Source organism: Salmo salar, chromosome 07 (assembly GCF_965601325.2).
Source record: "Salmo salar chromosome 07, fSalSal1, whole genome shotgun sequence".
In the NCBI taxonomy this organism is placed as follows: domain Eukaryota; kingdom Metazoa; phylum Chordata; class Actinopteri; order Salmoniformes; family Salmonidae; genus Salmo; species Salmo salar.
In genome coordinates this window covers 71,625,408-71,646,220 of record NC_138297.1, presented here as the reverse complement: position 1 = coordinate 71,646,220, position 20,813 = coordinate 71,625,408, and the positions used below count along the sequence as shown (strand labels likewise).

The window sequence follows — 20,813 nt, the reverse complement described above, 5'->3', positions numbered from 1 at the left end:
ATAGTTACCTATGAATGAGGGAATAGTTACCTATGAATGAGAGAATAGTTATCTATGAATGAGAGAGAGAATAGTTACCTATGAATGAGAGAATAGTTACCTATGAATGAGGGAATAGTTACCTATGAATGAGAGAATAGTTATCTATGAATGAGAGAGAGAATAGTTACCTATGAATGAGGGAATAGTTACCTATGAATGAGGGAATAGTTACCTATGAATGAGAGAATAGTTACCTATGAATGAGAGAATAGTTACCTATGAATGAGGGTATAGTTACCTATGAATGAGAGAATAGTTACCTATGAATGAGGGAATAGTTACCTATGAATGAGAGAATAGTTACCTATGAATGAGAGAATAGTTACCTATGAATGAGAGAATAGTTACCTATGAATGAGAGAATAGTTACCTATGAATGAGAGAATAGTTACCTATGAATGAGAGAATAGTTACCTATGAATGAGAGAATAGTTACCTATGAATGAGGGAATAGTTACCTATGAATGAGGGAACTGAGCATCATACCTTTAGGTTACTGTGTCGCTCCACCACACACTCCTTGAGCGTGTGTGGTGTCTTTCTGTCTGACTGGCTGGCAGGCTGGCTGGCTGGCTGGCTGGCTGGCTGACTGGCTGTCTGTCTGGCAGGCTGGCTGGCTGGCTGGCTGTCTGTCTAAGCATGATTCATGGTGAGTGTCAGGCTGGCTGACTGTCTGTCTGGCTGGCTGTCTGGCTGTCTGTCTAAGCATGATTCATGGTGAGTGTCAGGCTGGCTGACTGTCTGTCTGGCTGGCTGTCTGGCTGTCTGTCTAAGCATGATTCATGGTGAGTGTCAGGCTGAGACTACTTCAAAGACCAGGCCTTGTGAAAGACAATGCTGTGATTTCCCCTTTGTGATAAAAGGAGAGGGGCTCCGATTTGGGCTAAAGGGAGAGAGGATGAAGAGGGGGCTTCACAGAGAGAGAGAGACAGACAGACAGACAGAGGGGGAGAGAGAGGGAGAGAGAGACTTCTGTGCTTAAAGGAATATGGTTACAACTCTGGCATATTGTGGAATGTTTCATCCTAGATGCACTATGATGGAGAATGAAGGTCGTACCTTTAACTTTGGAAGGCAGGGTATAACTACCTCCTATAGATAATGAATGTTGTTGTTGTGAACTGTTTTCTAAGTTGATTTAATGATATGACTCAAACCTAAACTAACCCTGTACTGAGAAGTCCGTTATTCTACCCAGTCAATGAATCATCTGATCTTTGTGTTCTGTCAAGCAACTCCGTAAAAGTTTGCGTCACGTTTTAATAAATACAGTTGGAATGTTTTCCGTCATCACGTCGTCCTTCAGACTGAGCTTTGTGCTGCTGTTGTTAAAGAACCTGCAGGAATATTCAGTGGTAAATGGTATCCTATTTCCCCATAGGCCCTGGTCAAAAGGAGTGCACTATAAAGGGATCAGGGTGCCATTTTGGAAGCAGCAGCCAGTGACTGAAAGATGAAGTCTGAATATCTGGATTGTAAAGTTTTTGTTGTTGAAAGGTCAGTTTATTGTTGCTGCAGCAGCATCAGTGAGTGGGTTGTTTCCTGTGACGTATTTAAAAGGGTTTTATAGTTAACAGAGGCGGGGGTGGATGGCAAGCATCACCATCTAGGTATTAAATGAATTCATTTGTCTGACGTTATAACCTCTCTAAAGAAGCTACCAGACGGTTTAGACAGATCCACTTGATGCTCTGGTCAGAAGTACTGCACTATATAGGGAATAGGGTGGAATCTGGACACAACAGCTCTGGTCAGAAGTACTGCACTATATAGGGAATAGGGTGGAATCTGGACACAACAGCTCTGGTCAGAAGTACTGCACTATATAGGGAATAGGGTGGAATCTGGACACAACAGCTCTGGTCAGAAGTACTGCACTATATAGGGAATAGGGTGGAATCTGGACACAACAGCTCTGGTCAGAAGTACTGCACTATATAGGGAATAGGGTGGAATCTGGACACAACAGCTCTGGTCAGAAGTACTGCACTATATAGGGAATAGGGTGGAATCTGGACACAACAGCTCTGGTCAGAAGTACTGCGCTATATAGGGAATAGGGTGGAATCTGGACACAACAGCTCTGGTCAGAAGTACTGCACTATATAGGGAATAGGGTGGAATCTGGACACAACAGCTCTGGTCAAAAGTAGTGCACTATATAGGGAATAGGGTGGAATCTGGACACAACAGCTCTGGTCAAAAGCAGCGGTCTAAGGAACTGCATCTCAGTGCTAGAGGCGTCACTACAGACCCTGGTTCAATTCCAGGCTGTATCACAACCGGCCGTGATTGGGAGTCTTTGGCCCAGCGTCGTTAGGGTTTGGCTCGGGGTAGGCCGCCATTGTAAATAAGAATTTGTTCTTAACTGCCTTGCCTAGTTAAATACAGGTTAAATAAACAAATAAATAAAAAACTGCACTATATAGGGAATAGGGTGGAATTTGTGACACACCAGCTCTGGTCAAAAGTAGTGCAGTATATAGGGAATAGGGTGCCATTTCAGTGTCTGCTTGTTATAATATCTGTATCCTATGGCTTGCTTCCCACACTGCACCCTATTCCCTATAATGTGCACAACAAAAGTAGTGCACTACATAGGGAATAGGGTCCCGCGGGTGTATCCTGTTAGTGTAGTTCCAGTTCCATTAGAATGTGGAAGCATCGTCTTTCCAATGTTCCTTTATGGCCAGTGTTGGAGTGCCTCGTCCCGACCCCATCCGGTGTTGACGTTTACTGTGTTACTATTAGACACACACACACATATACATACACCGTCCGCTGGCATCCAGCACAGAGCTGGCACAGAACTCACCAGCTGTTCACAACCATCCCCATCCAGGGGGGCATGGAATGTGTGTGTGTGTGTGTGTGTGTGTGTGTGTGTGTGTGTGTGTGTGTGTGTGTGTGTGTGTGTGTGTGTGTGTGTGTGTGTGTGTGTGTGTGTGTGTGTGTGTGTGTGTGTGTGTGTGTGTGTGTGTGTGTGTGTGCTTTGCTTACAGATACTTCCTGTGCAGTCCCGGTCTTACAGATACTTCCTGTCCAGCCCTGGTCTTACAGATACTTCCTGTCCAGTCCTGGTCTTACAGATACTTCCTGTCCAGTCCTGGTCTTACAGATACTTCCTGTCCAGCCCTGGTCTTACAGATACTTCCTGTCCAGTCCTGGTCTTACAGATACTTCCTGTCCAGCCCTGGTCTTACAGATACTTCCTATCCAGTCCTGGTCTTACAGATACTTCCTATCCAGTCCTGGTCTTACAGATACTTCCTGTCCTAGGAGACACAATCTGAGCTTTGTTATTCATCCCCCCCTCCTCTTCCTCCAGCATTATGGTTGCTAGCAAAATAGTTTAAAGGGTTTCTAACCAACTTTAATCCGTTTTAGCTAGCTAGGCTAAGCAACTTGTCTAAATGAAACGAAACAATTCACTTATTGTTTGTTAATAAATCACCGCAAATCTCTTCGCTAGCAAACGCGACTCCGTCTCCAAAAACAGCAGAGTGTCTTCAGTAATGTTTTACTTTCTACGACGTCTCCACTTTCCAAGTGTATTAAACAGGCAGGTATGATGTTCTCTTGAAATCATTGATCCAGGCTGAATTTTAACCTACTTCTCTCTCTCTCTTTCCTCCTTGCAGCCAAAGCAGGTGGTCCAAAAGCCAGCTCAGGTATGTGACATGAAGGATTCTCACTGGGCACACGCCTGGTTGAATCAACGTTGTTTCCACATCATTTCAATGAAATGACGTTAAACTAACACGGAATAGATGTTGAATTGACATCTATGCCCAGTGGGTTGTATCCTAATACCCCCGCCACCACCTGTCTGTCTGTCTGTCTGTCTGTCTGTCTGTCTGTCTGTCTGTCTGTCTGTCTGTCTGTCTGTCTGTCTGTCTGTCTGTCTGTCTGTCTGTCTGTCTGTCTGTCTGTCTGTCTGTCTGTCTGTCTGTCTGTCTGTCTGTCTGTCTGTCTGTCTGTCGTCTGTCTGTCCACCCATCAGCACTGAGAACAGTTGTCCTCTAGTCATCACAGCTCTTATCATGTATGTTGTTGCTTCCAATCCTTGTCTCACCTAGGTCACGTCCCAAATGGCACCCTATTCCCCCATAGGGCCCTGGTCAAAAGTAGTGCACTATAAAGGGAATAGGGTGCTATTTTGGGATGCATCCCTATTGTACACAAGGACCTCTCAGTCTAGGCAACTAAACCTACACATAAGCACACGTACAGTGCATTTGGAAAAGTATTCCAGACCCCTTGACTTTTTCCACATTTTGTTACATTACAGTCATATTCTAAAATTGATTAAATTAATGTTTTTCCTCATCAATCTACACACAATACCCCATAATGACATCACAATACCCTATAATGACATCACAATACCCCATAATGACATCACAAATCCCCATAATGACGAAGTGAAAACAGGTTTTTAGAAAGCAAATGTATATAAAAAAATAAGAAATAAAAATACCTTATTTACATAAATATTCAGACCCTTTGCTATGAGACTGTAAATTGAGCTCAGTTGCATCCTGTTTCCATTGATCATCCTTCAGATGTTTCTATAACTTGATTGGAGTCCACCTGTGGTAAATTCTATTGATTGGACATGATTTGGAAAGGCACACACCTATATATATAAGGTCCCCACAGTTGACAGTACATGTCAGAGCAAAAACCAAGCCATGAGGTCGAAGGAATTGTCTGTAGAGCTCCGAGACAGGATTGTGTCGAGGCACAGATCTGGGGAAGGGTACCAAAAAATTTCTGCATCATTGAAGGTCCCCAAGAACACAGTGGCCTCCATCATTCTTAAATTAAAGAAGTTTGGAACCACCAAGACTCTTCCTAGAGCTGGCCACCCTGCCAAACTGAGCAATCGGGGGAGAAGGGCCTTGGTCAGGGAGGTGACCAAGAACCCTATGGTCACTCTGACAGAGCTCCAGAGTTCCTTTGAGGAGATGGGGGAACCTTCCAGAAGGACAACCATCTCTGCAGCACTCCACCAATCAGGCCTTTATGCTAGAGTGGCCAGCTGGAAGCCACTCCTCAGTAAAAGGCACATGACAGCCCGCTTGGCGTTTGCCAAAAGGCACCTAAAGGACTCTCAGACCATGAGAAACAAGATTCTCTGGTCTGATGAAACCAAGATTGAACTCTTTGGCCTGAATGCCAAGTGTCACGTCTGAAAGAAACTTGACACCATCCCTACGGTGAAGCATGGTGGTGGCAGTATCATGCTGTGGGGATGTTTTTCAGCGGCAGGGGCTGGGAGACTAATCAGGATCGATGCAAAGGTGAACCTTGGTGTTTTGTTGGCTTGTTGTGGAGAGCAGGAGAGAAAAGAGAAGCTATCAGGAAAGATAAGCAGTACTGTACTGAAGGTATTTGGGGTGAGTGAGGGGTTACTGTACTGAAGGTATTTGGGGTGAGTGAGGGGTTACAGTACAGTACTGAAGGTATTTGGGGTGAGTGAGGGGTTACAGTACTGAAGGTATTTGGGGTGAGTGAGGGGTTACTGTACTGAAGGTATTTGGGGTGAGTGAGGGGTTACAGTACTGAAGGTATTTGGGGTGAGTGAGGGGTTACTGTACTGAAGGTATTTGGGGTGAGTGAGGGGTTACAGTACAGTACTGAAGGTATTTGGGGTGAGTGAGGGGTTACAGTACTGAAGGTATTTGGGGTGAGTGAGGGGTTACAGTACTGAAGGTATTTGGGGTGAGTGAGGGGTTACAGTACTGAAGGTATTTGGGTGAGTGAAGGGTTACAGTACAGTACTGAAGGTATTTGGGTGAGTGAGGGGTTACAGTACTGTACTGAAGGTATTTGGGGTGAGTGAGGGGTTACAGTACTGAAGGTATTTGGGGTGAGTGAGGGGTTACAGTACTGAAGGTATTTGGGGTGAGTGAGGGGTTACAGTACTGAAGGTATTTGGGGTGAGTGAGGGGTTACAGTACTGAAGGTATTTGGGGTGAGTGAGGGGTTACAGTACTGAAGGTATTTGGGTGAGTGAGGGGTTACAGTACTGAAGGTATTTGGGGTGAGTGAGGGGTTACAGTACTGAAGGTATTTGGGGTGAGTGAGGGGTTACAATACTGAAGGTATTTGGGGTGAGTGAGGGGTTACAGTACTGAAGGTATTTGGGTGAGTGAGGGGTTACAGTACTGAAGGTATTTGGGTGAGTGAGGGGTTACAGTACTGTACTGAAGGTATTTGGGGTGAGTGAGGGGTTACAGTACTGAAGGTATTTGGGTGAGTGAGGGGTTACAGTACTGAAGGTATTTGGGTGAGTGAGGGGTTACAGTACTGAAGGTATTTGGGGTGAGTGAGGGGTTACAGTACTGAAGGTATTTGGGGTGAGTGAGGGGTTACAGTACTGAAGGTATTTGGGGTGAGTGAGGGGTTACAGTACTGAAGGTATTTGGGGTGAGTGAGGGGTTACTGTACTGAAGGTATTTGGGGTGAGTGAGGGGTTACTGTACTGAAGGTATTTGGGGTGAGTGAGGGGTTACAGTACTGAAGGTATTTGGGTGAGTGAGGGGTTACAGTACTGAAGGTATTTGGGTGAGTGAGGGGTTACAGTACTGTACTGAAGGTATTTGGGGTGAGTGAGGGGTTACAGTACTGAAGGTATTTGGGTGAGTGAGGGGTTACAGTACTGAAGGTATTTGGGTGAGTGAGGGGTTACAGTACTGAAGGTATTTGGGGTGAGTGAGGGGTTACAGTACTGAAGGTATTTGGGGTGAGTGAGGGGTTACAGTACTGAAGGTATTTGGGGTGAGTGAGGGGTTACAGTACTGAAGGTATTTGGGGTGAGTGAGGGGTTACTGTACTGAAGGTATTTGGGGTGAGTGAGGGGTTACTGTACTGAAGGTATTTGGGGTGAGTGAGGGGTTACAGTACTGAAGGTATTTGGGGTGAGTGAGGGGTTACAGTACTGAAGGTATTTGGGTGAGTGAGGGGTTACAGTACTGAAGGTATTTGGGTGAGTGAGGGGTTACAGTACTGAAGGTATTTGGGTGAGTGAGGGGTTACAGTACTGTACCGTAGGTATTTGTGTGTGTGTGTGTGTGTGTGTGTGTGTGTGTGTGTGTGTGTGTGTGTGTGTGTGTGTGTGTGTGTGTGTGTGTGTGTGTGTGTGTGTGTGTGTGTGTGTGTGTGTGTGTGTGGTGGGGTGATGGCCTGGAGACTAGCTAAGACCCTGAGTGTGTGAGGAGATGTTAGAGCCATCACAAATGATCATGTGCTTTGTGAGGAATCTCCCGGTCTTCTCCACTTCTATCCCTGCCCCACACACACACACACACACACACACACACACACACACACACACACACACACACACACACACACACACTGTAAATCCCCTCCCAGGTGGAGATGTCATTTGGTGTAGTCTGTCTTTGTGTACGGTCAGCTTTTATTAGTCAAAACAAACCGCAATGACTGTCCGACAGACTTGGGTTTGAGTCGCTTTGGAAACGTTAGATAAATGTTTATCCAGGGGTGTGTTGTGTTATGAAGAGAGTTCCCCCCCATGGGGAAGAAGCAAGGGAACACCCAAGATGAACCTATCTGCCTGGTTACTGCATTTTCCTTTTCTCCTCCAAATGAAGTCATTGATTTGTAGTTTGAATGAGGAGACAGGTAGATATGTAGATTGAATGAGGAGACAGGTAGATATGTAGTTTGAATGAAGTGACAGGTAGATATGTAGTTTGAATGAGGAGACAGGTAGATATGTAGTTTGAATGAGGAGACAGGTAGATATGTAGTTTGAATGAAGTGACAGGTAGATATGTAGTTTGAATAAGGAGACAGGTAGATATGTAGTTTGAATGAGGAGACAGGTAGATATGTAGTTTGAATGAGGAGACAGGTAGATATGTAGTTTGAATGAGGAGACAGGTAGATATGTAGTTTGAATGACGAGACAGGTAGATATGTAGTTTGAATGAGGAGACAGGTAGATATGTAGTTTGAATGAAGTGACAGGTAGATATGTAGTTTGAATGAAGTGACAGGTAGATATGTAGTTTGAATGAGGAGACAGGTAGATATGTAGTTTGAATGAAGTGACAGGTAGATATGTAGTTTGAATGAGGAGACAGGTAGATATGTAGTTTGAATGAGGAGACAGGTAGATATGTAGTTTGAATGAGGAGACAGGTAGATATGTAGTTTGAATGAGGAGACAGGTAGATATGTAGTTTGAATGAAGTGACAGGTAGATATGTAGTTTGAATGAGGAGACAGGTAGATATGTAGTTTGAATGAAGTGACAGGTAGATATGTAGTTTGAATGAAGTGACAGGTAGATATGTAGTTTGAATGAGGAGACAGGTAGATATGTAGTTTGAATGAAGTGACAGGTAGATATGTAGTTTGAATGAAGTGACAGGTAGATATGTAGTTTGAATGAAGTGACAGGTAGATATGTAGTTTGAATGAAGTAACAGGTAGATATTTAGTTTGAATGAGGAGACAGGTAGATATGTAGTTTGAATGAGGAGACAGGTAGATATGTAGTTTGAATGAAGTGACAGGTAGATATGTAGTTTGAATGAAGTGACAGGTAGATATGTAGTTTGAATGAGGAGACAGGTAGATATGTAGTTTGAATGAAGTGACAGGTAGATATGTAGTTTGAATGAGGAGACAGGTAGATATGTAGTTTGAATGAGGAGACAGGTAGATATGTAGTTTGAATGAGGAGACAGGTAGATATGTAGTTTGAATGAAGAGACAGGTAGATATGTAGTTTGAATGAAGAGACAGGTAGATATGTAGTTTGAATGAGGAGACAGGTAGATATGTAGTTTGAATGAGGAGACAGGTAGATATGTAGTTTGAATGAGGAGACAGGTAGATATGTAGTTTGAATGAGGAGACAGGTAGATATGTAGTTTGAATGAGGAGACAGGTATATATGTAGTTTGAATGAGGAGACAGGTAGATATGTAGTTTGAATGAGGAGACAGGTAGATATGTAGTTTGAATGAGGAGACAGGTAGATATGTAGTTTGAATGAGGAGGCAGGTAGATATGTAGTTTGAATGAGGAGACAGGTAGATATGTAGTTTGAATGAGGAGACAGGTAGATATGTAGTTTGAATGAGGAGACAGGTAGATATGTAGTTTGAATGAAGAGACAGGTAGATATGTAGTTTGAATGAAGAGACAGGTAGATATGTAGTTTGAATGAGGAGACAGGTAGATATGTAGTTTGAATGAGGAGACAGGTAGATATGTAGTTTGAATGAGGAGACAGGTAGATATGTAGTTTGAATGAGGAGACAGGTAGATATGTAGTTTGAATGAGGAGACAGGTAGATATGTAGTTTGAATGAGGAGACAGGTAGATATGTAGTTTGAATGAGGAGACAGGTAGATATGTAGTTTGAATGAGGAGACAGGTAGATATGTAGTTTGAATGAGGAGACAGGTAGATATGTAGTTTGAATGAGGAGACAGGTAGATATGTAGTTTGAATGAGGAGACAGGTAGATATGTAGTTTGAATGAGGAGACAGGTATATATGTAGTTTGAATGAAGAGACAGGTAGATATGTAGTTTGAATGAGGAGACAGGTAGATATGTAGTTTGAATGTGTAACGGCTGTCGTATTGTAGAGAGGACCAAGGCGCAGCGGGTTGCATGTTCATCATTATATTTAATGAATAAAGGTAACACGAAACAAAACAATAAACAAAGAACGACAGGTGACAGTTTCACAGGCTACAATAATCACTAGCAGTGTGAAATATAACTACCCACAATTCCCAGGTGAAAACACGCAACTAATATATGACTCCCAATCAGGAACAACGACGTACAGCTGTTCCTGATCGGGAGCCACACAGAAATAAACAAACTAGAAAACCAACCTAGAATACAAAACCCAGAACATACACCAAAACCCAGTAATACATAAATAAAACACCCTTCTACAATACACATAACCCCCGAACCACATAAAACAAATACCCTCTGCCACGTCCTGACCAACCTACAAATAACCCCTATACTGGTCAGGACGTGACAGAATGAGGAGACAGGTATATATGTAGTTTGAATGAGGAGACAGGTATATATGTAATTTCAATGAGGAGACAGGTAGATATGTAGTTTGAATGAAGTGACAGGTAGATATGTAGTTTGAATGAGACAGGTAGATATGTCGTTTGAATGACGAGACAGTTATGTAGTTTGAATGAGGAGACAGGTAGTTATGTAGTTTGAATGAAGTGACAGGTAGATATGTAGTTTGAATGAAGTGACAGGTAGATATGTAGTTTGAATGAAGTGACAGGTAGATATGTAGTTTGAATGAAGAGACAGGTATATATGTAGTTTGAATGAGGAGACAGTTATGTAGTTTGAATGAGGAGACAGGTAGATATGTAGTTTGAATGAAGAGACAGGTAGATATGTAGTTTGAATGAAGAGACAGGTAGATATGTAGTTTGAATGAAGTGACAGGTAGATATGTAGTTTGAATGAGGAGACGGGTAGATATGTAGTTTGAATGAGGAGACAGGTAGATATGTAGTTTGAATGAGGAGACAGGTAGATATGTAGTTTGAATGAGGAGACAGGTAGATATGTAGTTTGAATGAGGAGACAGGTAGATATGTAGTTTGAATGAAGAGACAGGTAGATATGTAGTTTGAATGAAGAGACAGGTAGATATGTAGTTTGAATGAGGAGACAGGTAGATATGTAGTTTGAATGAGGAGACAGGTAGATATGTAGTTTGAATGAGGAGACAGGTAGATATGTAGTTTGAATGAGGAGACAGGTAGATATGTAGTTTGAATGAGGAGACAGGTATATATGTAGTTTGAATGAGGAGACAGGTAGATATGTAGTTTGAATGAGGAGACAGGTAGATATGTAGTTTGAATGAGGAGACAGGTAGATATGTAGTTTGAATGAGGAGGCAGGTAGATATGTAGTTTGAATGAGGAGACAGGTAGATATGTAGTTTGAATGAGGAGACAGGTAGATATGTAGTTTGAATGAGGAGACAGGTAGATATGTAGTTTGAATGAAGAGACAGGTAGATATGTAGTTTGAATGAAGAGACAGGTAGATATGTAGTTTGAATGAGGAGACAGGTAGATATGTAGTTTGAATGAGGAGACAGGTAGATATGTAGTTTGAATGAGGAGACAGGTAGATATGTAGTTTGAATGAGGAGACAGGTAGATATGTAGTTTGAATGAGGAGACAGGTAGATATGTAGTTTGAATGAGGAGACAGGTAGATATGTAGTTTGAATGAGGAGACAGGTAGATATGTAGTTTGAATGAGGAGACAGGTAGATATGTAGTTTGAATGAGGAGACAGGTAGATATGTAGTTTGAATGAGGAGACAGGTAGATATGTAGTTTGAATGAGGAGACAGGTAGATATGTAGTTTGAATGAGGAGACAGGTATATATGTAGTTTGAATGAAGAGACAGGTAGATATGTAGTTTGAATGAGGAGACAGGTAGATATGTAGTTTGAATGTGTAACGGCTGTCGTATTGTAGAGAGGACCAAGGCGCAGCGGGTTGCATGTTCATCATTATATTTAATGAATAAAGGTAACACGAAACAAAACAATAAACAAAGAACGACAGGTGACAGTTTCACAGGCTACAATAATCACTAGCAGTGTGAAATATAACTACCCACAATTCCCAGGTGAAAACACGCAACTAATATATGACTCCCAATCAGGAACAACGACGTACAGCTGTTCCTGATCGGGAGCCACACAGAAATAAACAAACTAGAAAACCAACCTAGAATACAAAACCCAGAACATACACCAAAACCCAGTAATACATAAATAAAACACCCTTCTACAATACACATAACCCCCGAACCACATAAAACAAATACCCTCTGCCACGTCCTGACCAACCTACAAATAACCCCTATACTGGTCAGGACGTGACAGAATGAGGAGACAGGTATATATGTAGTTTGAATGAGGAGACAGGTATATATGTAATTTCAATGAGGAGACAGGTAGATATGTAGTTTGAATGAAGTGACAGGTAGATATGTAGTTTGAATGAGACAGGTAGATATGTCGTTTGAATGACGAGACAGTTATGTAGTTTGAATGAGGAGACAGGTAGTTATGTAGTTTGAATGAAGTGACAGGTAGATATGTAGTTTGAATGAAGTGACAGGTAGATATGTAGTTTGAATGAAGTGACAGGTAGATATGTAGTTTGAATGAAGAGACAGGTATATATGTAGTTTGAATGAGGAGACAGTTATGTAGTTTGAATGAGGAGACAGGTAGATATGTAGTTTGAATGAAGAGACAGGTAGATATGTAGTTTGAATGAAGAGACAGGTAGATATGTAGTTTGAATGAAGTGACAGGTAGATATGTAGTTTGAATGAGGAGACGGGTAGATATGTAGTTTGAATGAGGAGACAGGTAGATATGTAGTTTGAATGAGGAGACAGGTAGATATGTAGTTTGAATGAGGAGACAGGTAGATATGTAGTTTGAATGAGGAGACAGGTAGATATGTAGTTTGAATGAAGAGACAGGTAGATATGTAGTTTGAATGAAGAGACAGGTAGATATGTAGTTTGAATGAGGAGACAGGTAGATATGTAGTTTGAATGAGGAGACAGGTAGATATGTAGTTTGAATGAGGAGACAGGTAGATATGTAGTTTGAATGAGGAGACAGGTAGATATGTAGTTTGAATGAGGAGACAGGTATATATGTAGTTTGAATGAGGAGACAGGTAGATATGTAGTTTGAATGAGGAGACAGGTAGATATGTAGTTTGAATGAGGAGACAGGTAGATATGTAGTTTGAATGAGGAGGCAGGTAGATATGTAGTTTGAATGAGGAGACAGGTAGATATGTAGTTTGAATGAGGAGACAGGTAGATATGTAGTTTGAATGAGGAGACAGGTAGATATGTAGTTTGAATGAAGAGACAGGTAGATATGTAGTTTGAATGAAGAGACAGGTAGATATGTAGTTTGAATGAGGAGACAGGTAGATATGTAGTTTGAATGAGGAGACAGGTAGATATGTAGTTTGAATGAGGAGACAGGTAGATATGTAGTTTGAATGAGGAGACAGGTAGATATGTAGTTTGAATGAGGAGACAGGTAGATATGTAGTTTGAATGAGGAGACAGGTAGATATGTAGTTTGAATGAGGAGACAGGTAGATATGTAGTTTGAATGAGGAGACAGGTAGATATGTAGTTTGAATGAGGAGACAGGTAGATATGTAGTTTGAATGAGGAGACAGGTAGATATGTAGTTTGAATGAGGAGACAGGTAGATATGTAGTTTGAATGAGGAGACAGGTATATATGTAGTTTGAATGAAGAGACAGGTAGATATGTAGTTTGAATGAGGAGACAGGTAGATATGTAGTTTGAATGTGTAACGGCTGTCGTATTGTAGAGAGGACCAAGGCGCAGCGGGTTGCATGTTCATCATTATATTTAATGAATAAAGGTAACACGAAACAAAACAATAAACAAAGAACGACAGGTGACAGTTTCACAGGCTACAATAATCACTAGCAGTGTGAAATATAACTACCCACAATTCCCAGGTGAAAACACGCAACTAATATATGACTCCCAATCAGGAACAACGACGTACAGCTGTTCCTGATCGGGAGCCACACAGAAATAAACAAACTAGAAAACCAACCTAGAATACAAAACCCAGAACATACACCAAAACCCAGTAATACATAAATAAAACACCCTTCTACAATACACATAACCCCCGAACCACATAAAACAAATACCCTCTGCCACGTCCTGACCAACCTACAAATAACCCCTATACTGGTCAGGACGTGACAGAATGAGGAGACAGGTATATATGTAGTTTGAATGAGGAGACAGGTATATATGTAATTTCAATGAGGAGACAGGTAGATATGTAGTTTGAATGAAGTGACAGGTAGATATGTAGTTTGAATGAGACAGGTAGATATGTCGTTTGAATGACGAGACAGTTATGTAGTTTGAATGAGGAGACAGGTAGTTATGTAGTTTGAATGAAGTGACAGGTAGATATGTAGTTTGAATGAAGTGACAGGTAGATATGTAGTTTGAATGAAGTGACAGGTAGATATGTAGTTTGAATGAAGAGACAGGTATATATGTAGTTTGAATGAGGAGACAGTTATGTAGTTTGAATGAGGAGACAGGTAGATATGTAGTTTGAATGAAGAGACAGGTAGATATGTAGTTTGAATGAAGAGACAGGTAGATATGTAGTTTGAATGAAGTGACAGGTAGATATGTAGTTTGAATGAGGAGACGGGTAGATATGTAGTTTGAATGAGGAGACAGGTAGATATGTAGTTTGAATGAGGAGACAGGTAGATATGTAGTTTGAATGAGGAGACAGTTAGATATGTAGTTTGAATGAGGAGACAGGTAGATATGTAGTTTGAATAAGGAGACAGGTAGATATGTAGTTTGAATGAGGAGACAGGTAGATATGTAGATTGAATGAGGAGACAGGTAGATATGTAGTTTGAATGAGGAGACAGGTAGATATGTAGTTTGAATGAGGAGACAGGTAGATATGTAGTTTGAATGAAGAGACAGGTAGATATGTAGTTTGAATGAGGAGACAGGTAGATATGTAGTTTGAATGAGGAGACAGGTAGATATGTAGTTTGAATGAGGAGACAGGTAGATATGTAGTTTGAATGAGGAGACAGGTAGATATGTAGTTTGAATGAGGAGACAGGTAGATATGTAGTTTGAATGAGGAGACAGGTAGATATGTAGTTCGAATGAGGAGACAGGTATATATGTAGTTTGAATGAGGAGACAGGTAGATATGTAGTTTGAATGAGGAGACAGGTAGATATGTAGTTCGAATGAGGAGACAGGTATATATGTAGTTTGAATGAGGAGACAGGTAGATATGTAGTTTGAATGAAGTGACAGGTAGATATGTAGTTTGAATGAGGAAACAGGTAGATATGTAGTTTGAATGAAGTGACAGGTAGATATGTAGTTTGAATGAGGAGACAGGTAGATATGTAGTTTGAATGAGGAGACAGGTAGATATGTAGTTTGAATGAGGAGACAGGTAGATATGTAGTTTGAATAAGGAGACAGGTAGATATGTAGTTTGAATGAGGAGACAGGTAGATATGTAGTTTGAATGAGGAGACAGGTAGATATGTAGTTTGAATGAGGAGACAGGTAGATATGTAGTTTGAATGAGGAGACAGGTAGATATGTAGTTTGAATAAGGAGACAGGTAGATATGTAGTTTGAATGAAGTGACAGGTAGATATGTAGTTTGAATGAGGAGACAGGTATATATGTAGTTTGAATGAAGTGACAGGTAGATATGTAGTTTGAATGAAGTGACAGGTAGATATGTAGTTTGAATGAGGAGACAGGTAGATATGTAGTTTGAATAAGGAGACAGGTATATATGTAGTTTGAATGAGGAGACAGGTAGATATGTAGTTTGAATGAAGTGACAGGTAGATATGTAGTTTGAATGAAGAGACAGGTAGATATGTAGTTTGAATGAAGTGACAGGTAGATATGTAGTTTGAATGTGTAACGGCTGTCGTATTGTAGAGAGGACCAAGGCGCAGCGGGTTGCATGTTCATCATTATATTTAATGAATAAAGGTAACACGAAACAAAACAATAAACAAAGAACGACAGGTGACAGTTTCACAGGCTACAATAATCACTAGCAGTGTGAAATATAACTACCCACAATTCCCAGGTGAAAACACGCAACTAATATATGACTCCCAATCAGGAACAACGACGTACAGCTGTTCCTGATCGGGAGCCACACAGAAATAAACAAACTAGAAAACCAACCTAGAATACAAAACCCAGAACATACACCAAAACCCAGTAATACATAAATAAAACACCCTTCTACAATACACATAACCCCCGAACCACATAAAACAAATACCCTCTGCCACGTCCTGACCAACCTACAAATAACCCCTATACTGGTCAGGACGTGACAGAATGAGGAGACAGGTATATATGTAGTTTGAATGAGGAGACAGGTATATATGTAATTTCAATGAGGAGACAGGTAGATATGTAGTTTGAATGAAGTGACAGGTAGATATGTAGTTTGAATGAGACAGGTAGATATGTCGTTTGAATGACGAGACAGTTATGTAGTTTGAATGAGGAGACAGGTAGTTATGTAGTTTGAATGAAGTGACAGGTAGATATGTAGTTTGAATGAAGTGACAGGTAGATATGTAGTTTGAATGAAGTGACAGGTAGATATGTAGTTTGAATGAAGAGACAGGTATATATGTAGTTTGAATGAGGAGACAGTTATGTAGTTTGAATGAGGAGACAGGTAGATATGTAGTTTGAATGAAGAGACAGGTAGATATGTAGTTTGAATGAAGAGACAGGTAGATATGTAGTTTGAATGAAGTGACAGGTAGATATGTAGTTTGAATGAGGAGACGGGTAGATATGTAGTTTGAATGAGGAGACAGGTAGATATGTAGTTTGAATGAGGAGACAGGTAGATATGTAGTTTGAATGAGGAGACAGGTAGATATGTAGTTTGAATGAGGAGACAGGTAGATATGTAGTTTGAATAAGGAGACAGGTAGATATGTAGTTTGAATGAGGAGACAGGTAGATATGTAGATTGAATGAGGAGACAGGTAGATATGTAGTTTGAATGAGGAGACAGGTAGATATGTAGTTTGAATGAGGAGACAGGTAGATATGTAGTTTGAATGAAGAGACAGGTAGATATGTAGTTTGAATGAGGAGACAGGTAGATATGTAGTTTGAATGAGGAGACAGGTAGATATGTAGTTTGAATGAGGAGACAGGTAGATATGTAGTTTGAATGAGGAGACAGGTAGATATGTAGTTTGAATGAGGAGACAGGTAGATATGTAGTTTGAATGAGGAGACAGGTAGATATGTAGTTCGAATGAGGAGACAGGTATATATGTAGTTTGAATGAGGAGACAGGTAGATATGTAGTTTGAATGAGGAGACAGGTAGATATGTAGTTCGAATGAGGAGACAGGTATATATGTAGTTTGAATGAGGAGACAGGTAGATATGTAGTTTGAATGAAGTGACAGGTAGATATGTAGTTTGAATGAGGAGACAGGTAGATATGTAGTTTGAATGAAGTGACAGGTAGATATGTAGTTTGAATGAGGAGACAGGTAGATATGTAGTTTGAATGAGGAGACAGGTAGATATGTAGTTTGAATGAGGAGACAGGTAGATATGTAGTTTGAATAAGGAGACAGGTAGATATGTAGTTTGAATGAGGAGACAGGTAGATATGTAGTTTGAATGAGGAGACAGGTAGATATGTAGTTTGAATGAGGAGACAGGTAGATATGTAGTTTGAATGAGGAGACAGGTAGATATGTAGTTTGAATAAGGAGACAGGTAGATATGTAGTTTGAATGAAGTGACAGGTAGATATGTAGTTTGAATGAGGAGACAGGTATATATGTAGTTTGAATGAAGTGACAGGTAGATATGTAGTTTGAATGAAGTGACAGGTAGATATGTAGTTTGAATGAGGAGACAGGTAGATATGTAGTTTGAATAAGGAGACAGGTATATATGTAGTTTGAATGAGGAGACAGGTAGATATGTAGTTTGAATGAAGTGACAGGTAGATATGTAGTTTGAATGTGTAACGGCTGTCGTATTGTAGAGAGGACCAAGGCGCAGCGGTTTGCATGTTCATCATTATATTTAATGAATAAAGGTAACACGAAACAAAACAATAAACAAAGAACGACAGGTGACAGTTTCACAGGCTACAATAATCACTAGCAGTGTGAAATATAACTACCCACAATTCCCAGGTGAAAACACGCAACTAATATATGACTCCCAATCAGGAACAACGACGTACAGCTGTTCCTGATCGGGAGCCACACAGAAATAAACAAACTAGAAAACCAACCTAGAATACAAAACCCAGAACATACACCAAAACCCAGTAATACATAAATAAAACACCCTTCTACAATACACATAACCCCCGAACCACATAAAACAAATACCCTCTGCCACGTCCTGACCAACCTACAAATAACCCCTATACTGGTCAGGACGTGACAGAATGAGGAGACAGGTATATATGTAGTTTGAATGAGGAGACAGGTATATATGTAATTTCAATGAGGAGACAGGTAGATATGTAGTTTGAATGAAGTGACAGGTAGATATGTAGTTTGAATGAGACAGGTAGATATGTCGTTTGAATGACGAGACAGTTATGTAGTTTGAATGAGGAGACAGGTAGTTATGTAGTTTGAATGAAGTGACAGGTAGATATGTAGTTTGAATGAAGTGACAGGTAGATATGTAGTTTGAATGAAGTGACAGGTAGATATGTAGTTTGAATGAAGAGACAGGTATATATGTAGTTTGAATGAGGAGACAGTTATGTAGTTTGAATGAGGAGACAGGTAGATATGTCGTTTGAATGACGAGACAGTTATGTAGTTTGAATGAGGAGACAGGTAGATATGTCGTTTGAATGACGAGACAGTTATGTAGTTTGAATGAGGAGACAGGTAGTTATGTAGTTTGAATGAAGTGACAGGTAGATATGTAGTTTGAATGAAGTGACAGGTAGATATGTAGTTTGAATGAAGTGACAGGTAGATATGTAGTTTGAATGAAGAGACAGGTATATATGTAGTTTGAATGAGGAGACAGTTATGTAGTTTGAATGAGGAGACAGGTAGATATGTAGTTTGAATGAAGAGACAGGTAGATATGTAGTTTGAATGAAGAGACAGGTAGATATGTAGTTTGAATGAAGTGACAGGTAGATATGTAGTTTGAATGAGGAGACGGGTAGATATGTAGTTTGAATGAGGAGACAGGTAGATATGTAGTTTGAATGAGGAGACAGGTAGATATGTAGTTTGAATGAGGAGACAGGTAGATATGTAGTTTGAATGAGGAGACAGGTAGATATGTAGTTTGAATAAGGAGACAGGTAGATATGTAGTTTGAATGAGGAGACAGGTAGATATGTAGATTGAATGAGGAGACAGGTAGATATGTAGTTTGAATGAGGAGACAGGTAGATATGTAGTTTGAATGAGGAGACAGGTAGATATGTAGTTTGAATGAAGAGACAGGTAGATATGTAGTTTGAATGAGGAGACAGGTAGATATGTAGTTTGAATGAGGAGACAGGTAGATATGTAGTTTGAATGAGGAGACAGGTAGATATGTAGTTTGAATGAGGAGACAGGTAGATATGTAGTTTGAATGAGGAGACAGGTAGATATGTAGTTTGAATGAGGAGACAGGTAGATATGTAGTTCGAATGAGGAGACAGGTATATATGTAGTTTGAATGAGGAGACAGGTAGATATGTAGTTTGAATGAGGAGACAGGTAGATATGTAGTTCGAATGAGGAGACAGGTATATATGTAGTTTGAATGAGGAGACAGGTAGATATGTAGTTTGAATGAAGTGACAGGTAGATATGTAGTTTGAATGAGGAGACAGGTAGATATGTAGTTTGAATGAAGTGACAGGTAGATATGTAGTTTGAATGAGGAGACAGGTAGATATGTAGTTTGAATGAGGAGACAGGTAGATATGTAGTTTGAATGAGGAGACAGGTAGATATGTAGTTTGAATAAGGAGACAGGTAGATATGTAGTTTGAATGAGGAGACAGGTAGATATGTAGTTTGAATAAGGAGACAGGTAGATATGTAGTTTGAATGAAGTGACAGGTAGATATGTAGTTTGAATGAGGAGACAGGTATATATGTAGTTTGAATGAAGTGACAGGTAGATATGTAGTTTGAATGAAGTGACAGGTAGATATGTAGTTTGAATGAGGAGACAGGTAGATATGTAGTTTGAATAAGGAGACAGGTATATATGTAGTTTGAATGAGGAGACAGGTAGATATGTAGTTTGAATGAAGTGACAGGTAGATATGTAGTTTGAATGAAGAGACAGGTAGATATGTAGTTTGAATGAAGTGACAGGTAGATATGTAGTTTGAATGTGTAACGGCTGTCGTATTGTAGAGAGGACCAAGGCGCAGCGGGTTGCATGTTCATCATTATATTTAATGAATAAAGGTAACACGAAACAAAACAATAAACAAAGAACGACAGGTGACAGTTTCACAGGCTACAATAATCACTAGCAGTGTGAAATATAACTACCCACAATTCCCAGGTGAAAACACGCAACTAATATATGACTCCCAATCAGGAACAACGACGTACAGCTGTTCCTGATCGGGAGCCACACAGAAATAAACAAACTAGAAAACCAACCTAGAATACAAAACCCAGAACATACACCAAAACCCAGTAATACATAAATAAAACACCCTTCTACAATACACATAACCCCCGAACCACATAAAACAAATACCCTCTGCCACGTCCTGACCAACCTACAAATAACCCCTATACTGGTCAGGACGTGACAGAATGAGGAGACAGGTATATATGTAGTTTGAATGAGGAGACAGGTATATATGTAATTTCAATGAGGAGACAGGTAGATATGTAGTTTGAATGAAGTGACAGGTAGATATGTAGTTTGAATGAGACAGGTAGATATGTCGTTTGAATGACGAGACAGTTATGTAGTTTGAATGAGGAGACAGGTAGTTATGTAGTTTGAATGAAGTGACAGGTAGATATGTAGTTTGAATGAAGTGACAGGTAGATATGTAGTTTGAATGAAGTGACA

The 20,813-nt window shown here is 40.4% G+C and overlaps 1 protein-coding gene across 1 annotated transcript in view; it reads left to right on the top strand.

The window, feature by feature from the left end:
• The window catches only part of LOC123743791 (uncharacterized), a 119,900-nt gene that overhangs the window by 92,488 nt on the left and 6,599 nt on the right, over positions 1-20,813 (top strand). The window contains exon 4 of the mRNA XM_082978040.1: positions 3,684-3,713. Coding sequence (XP_082834166.1) covers positions 3,684-3,713 — 30 coding nt within the window. The remainder of the gene's footprint in view (positions 1-3,683; positions 3,714-20,813) is intronic.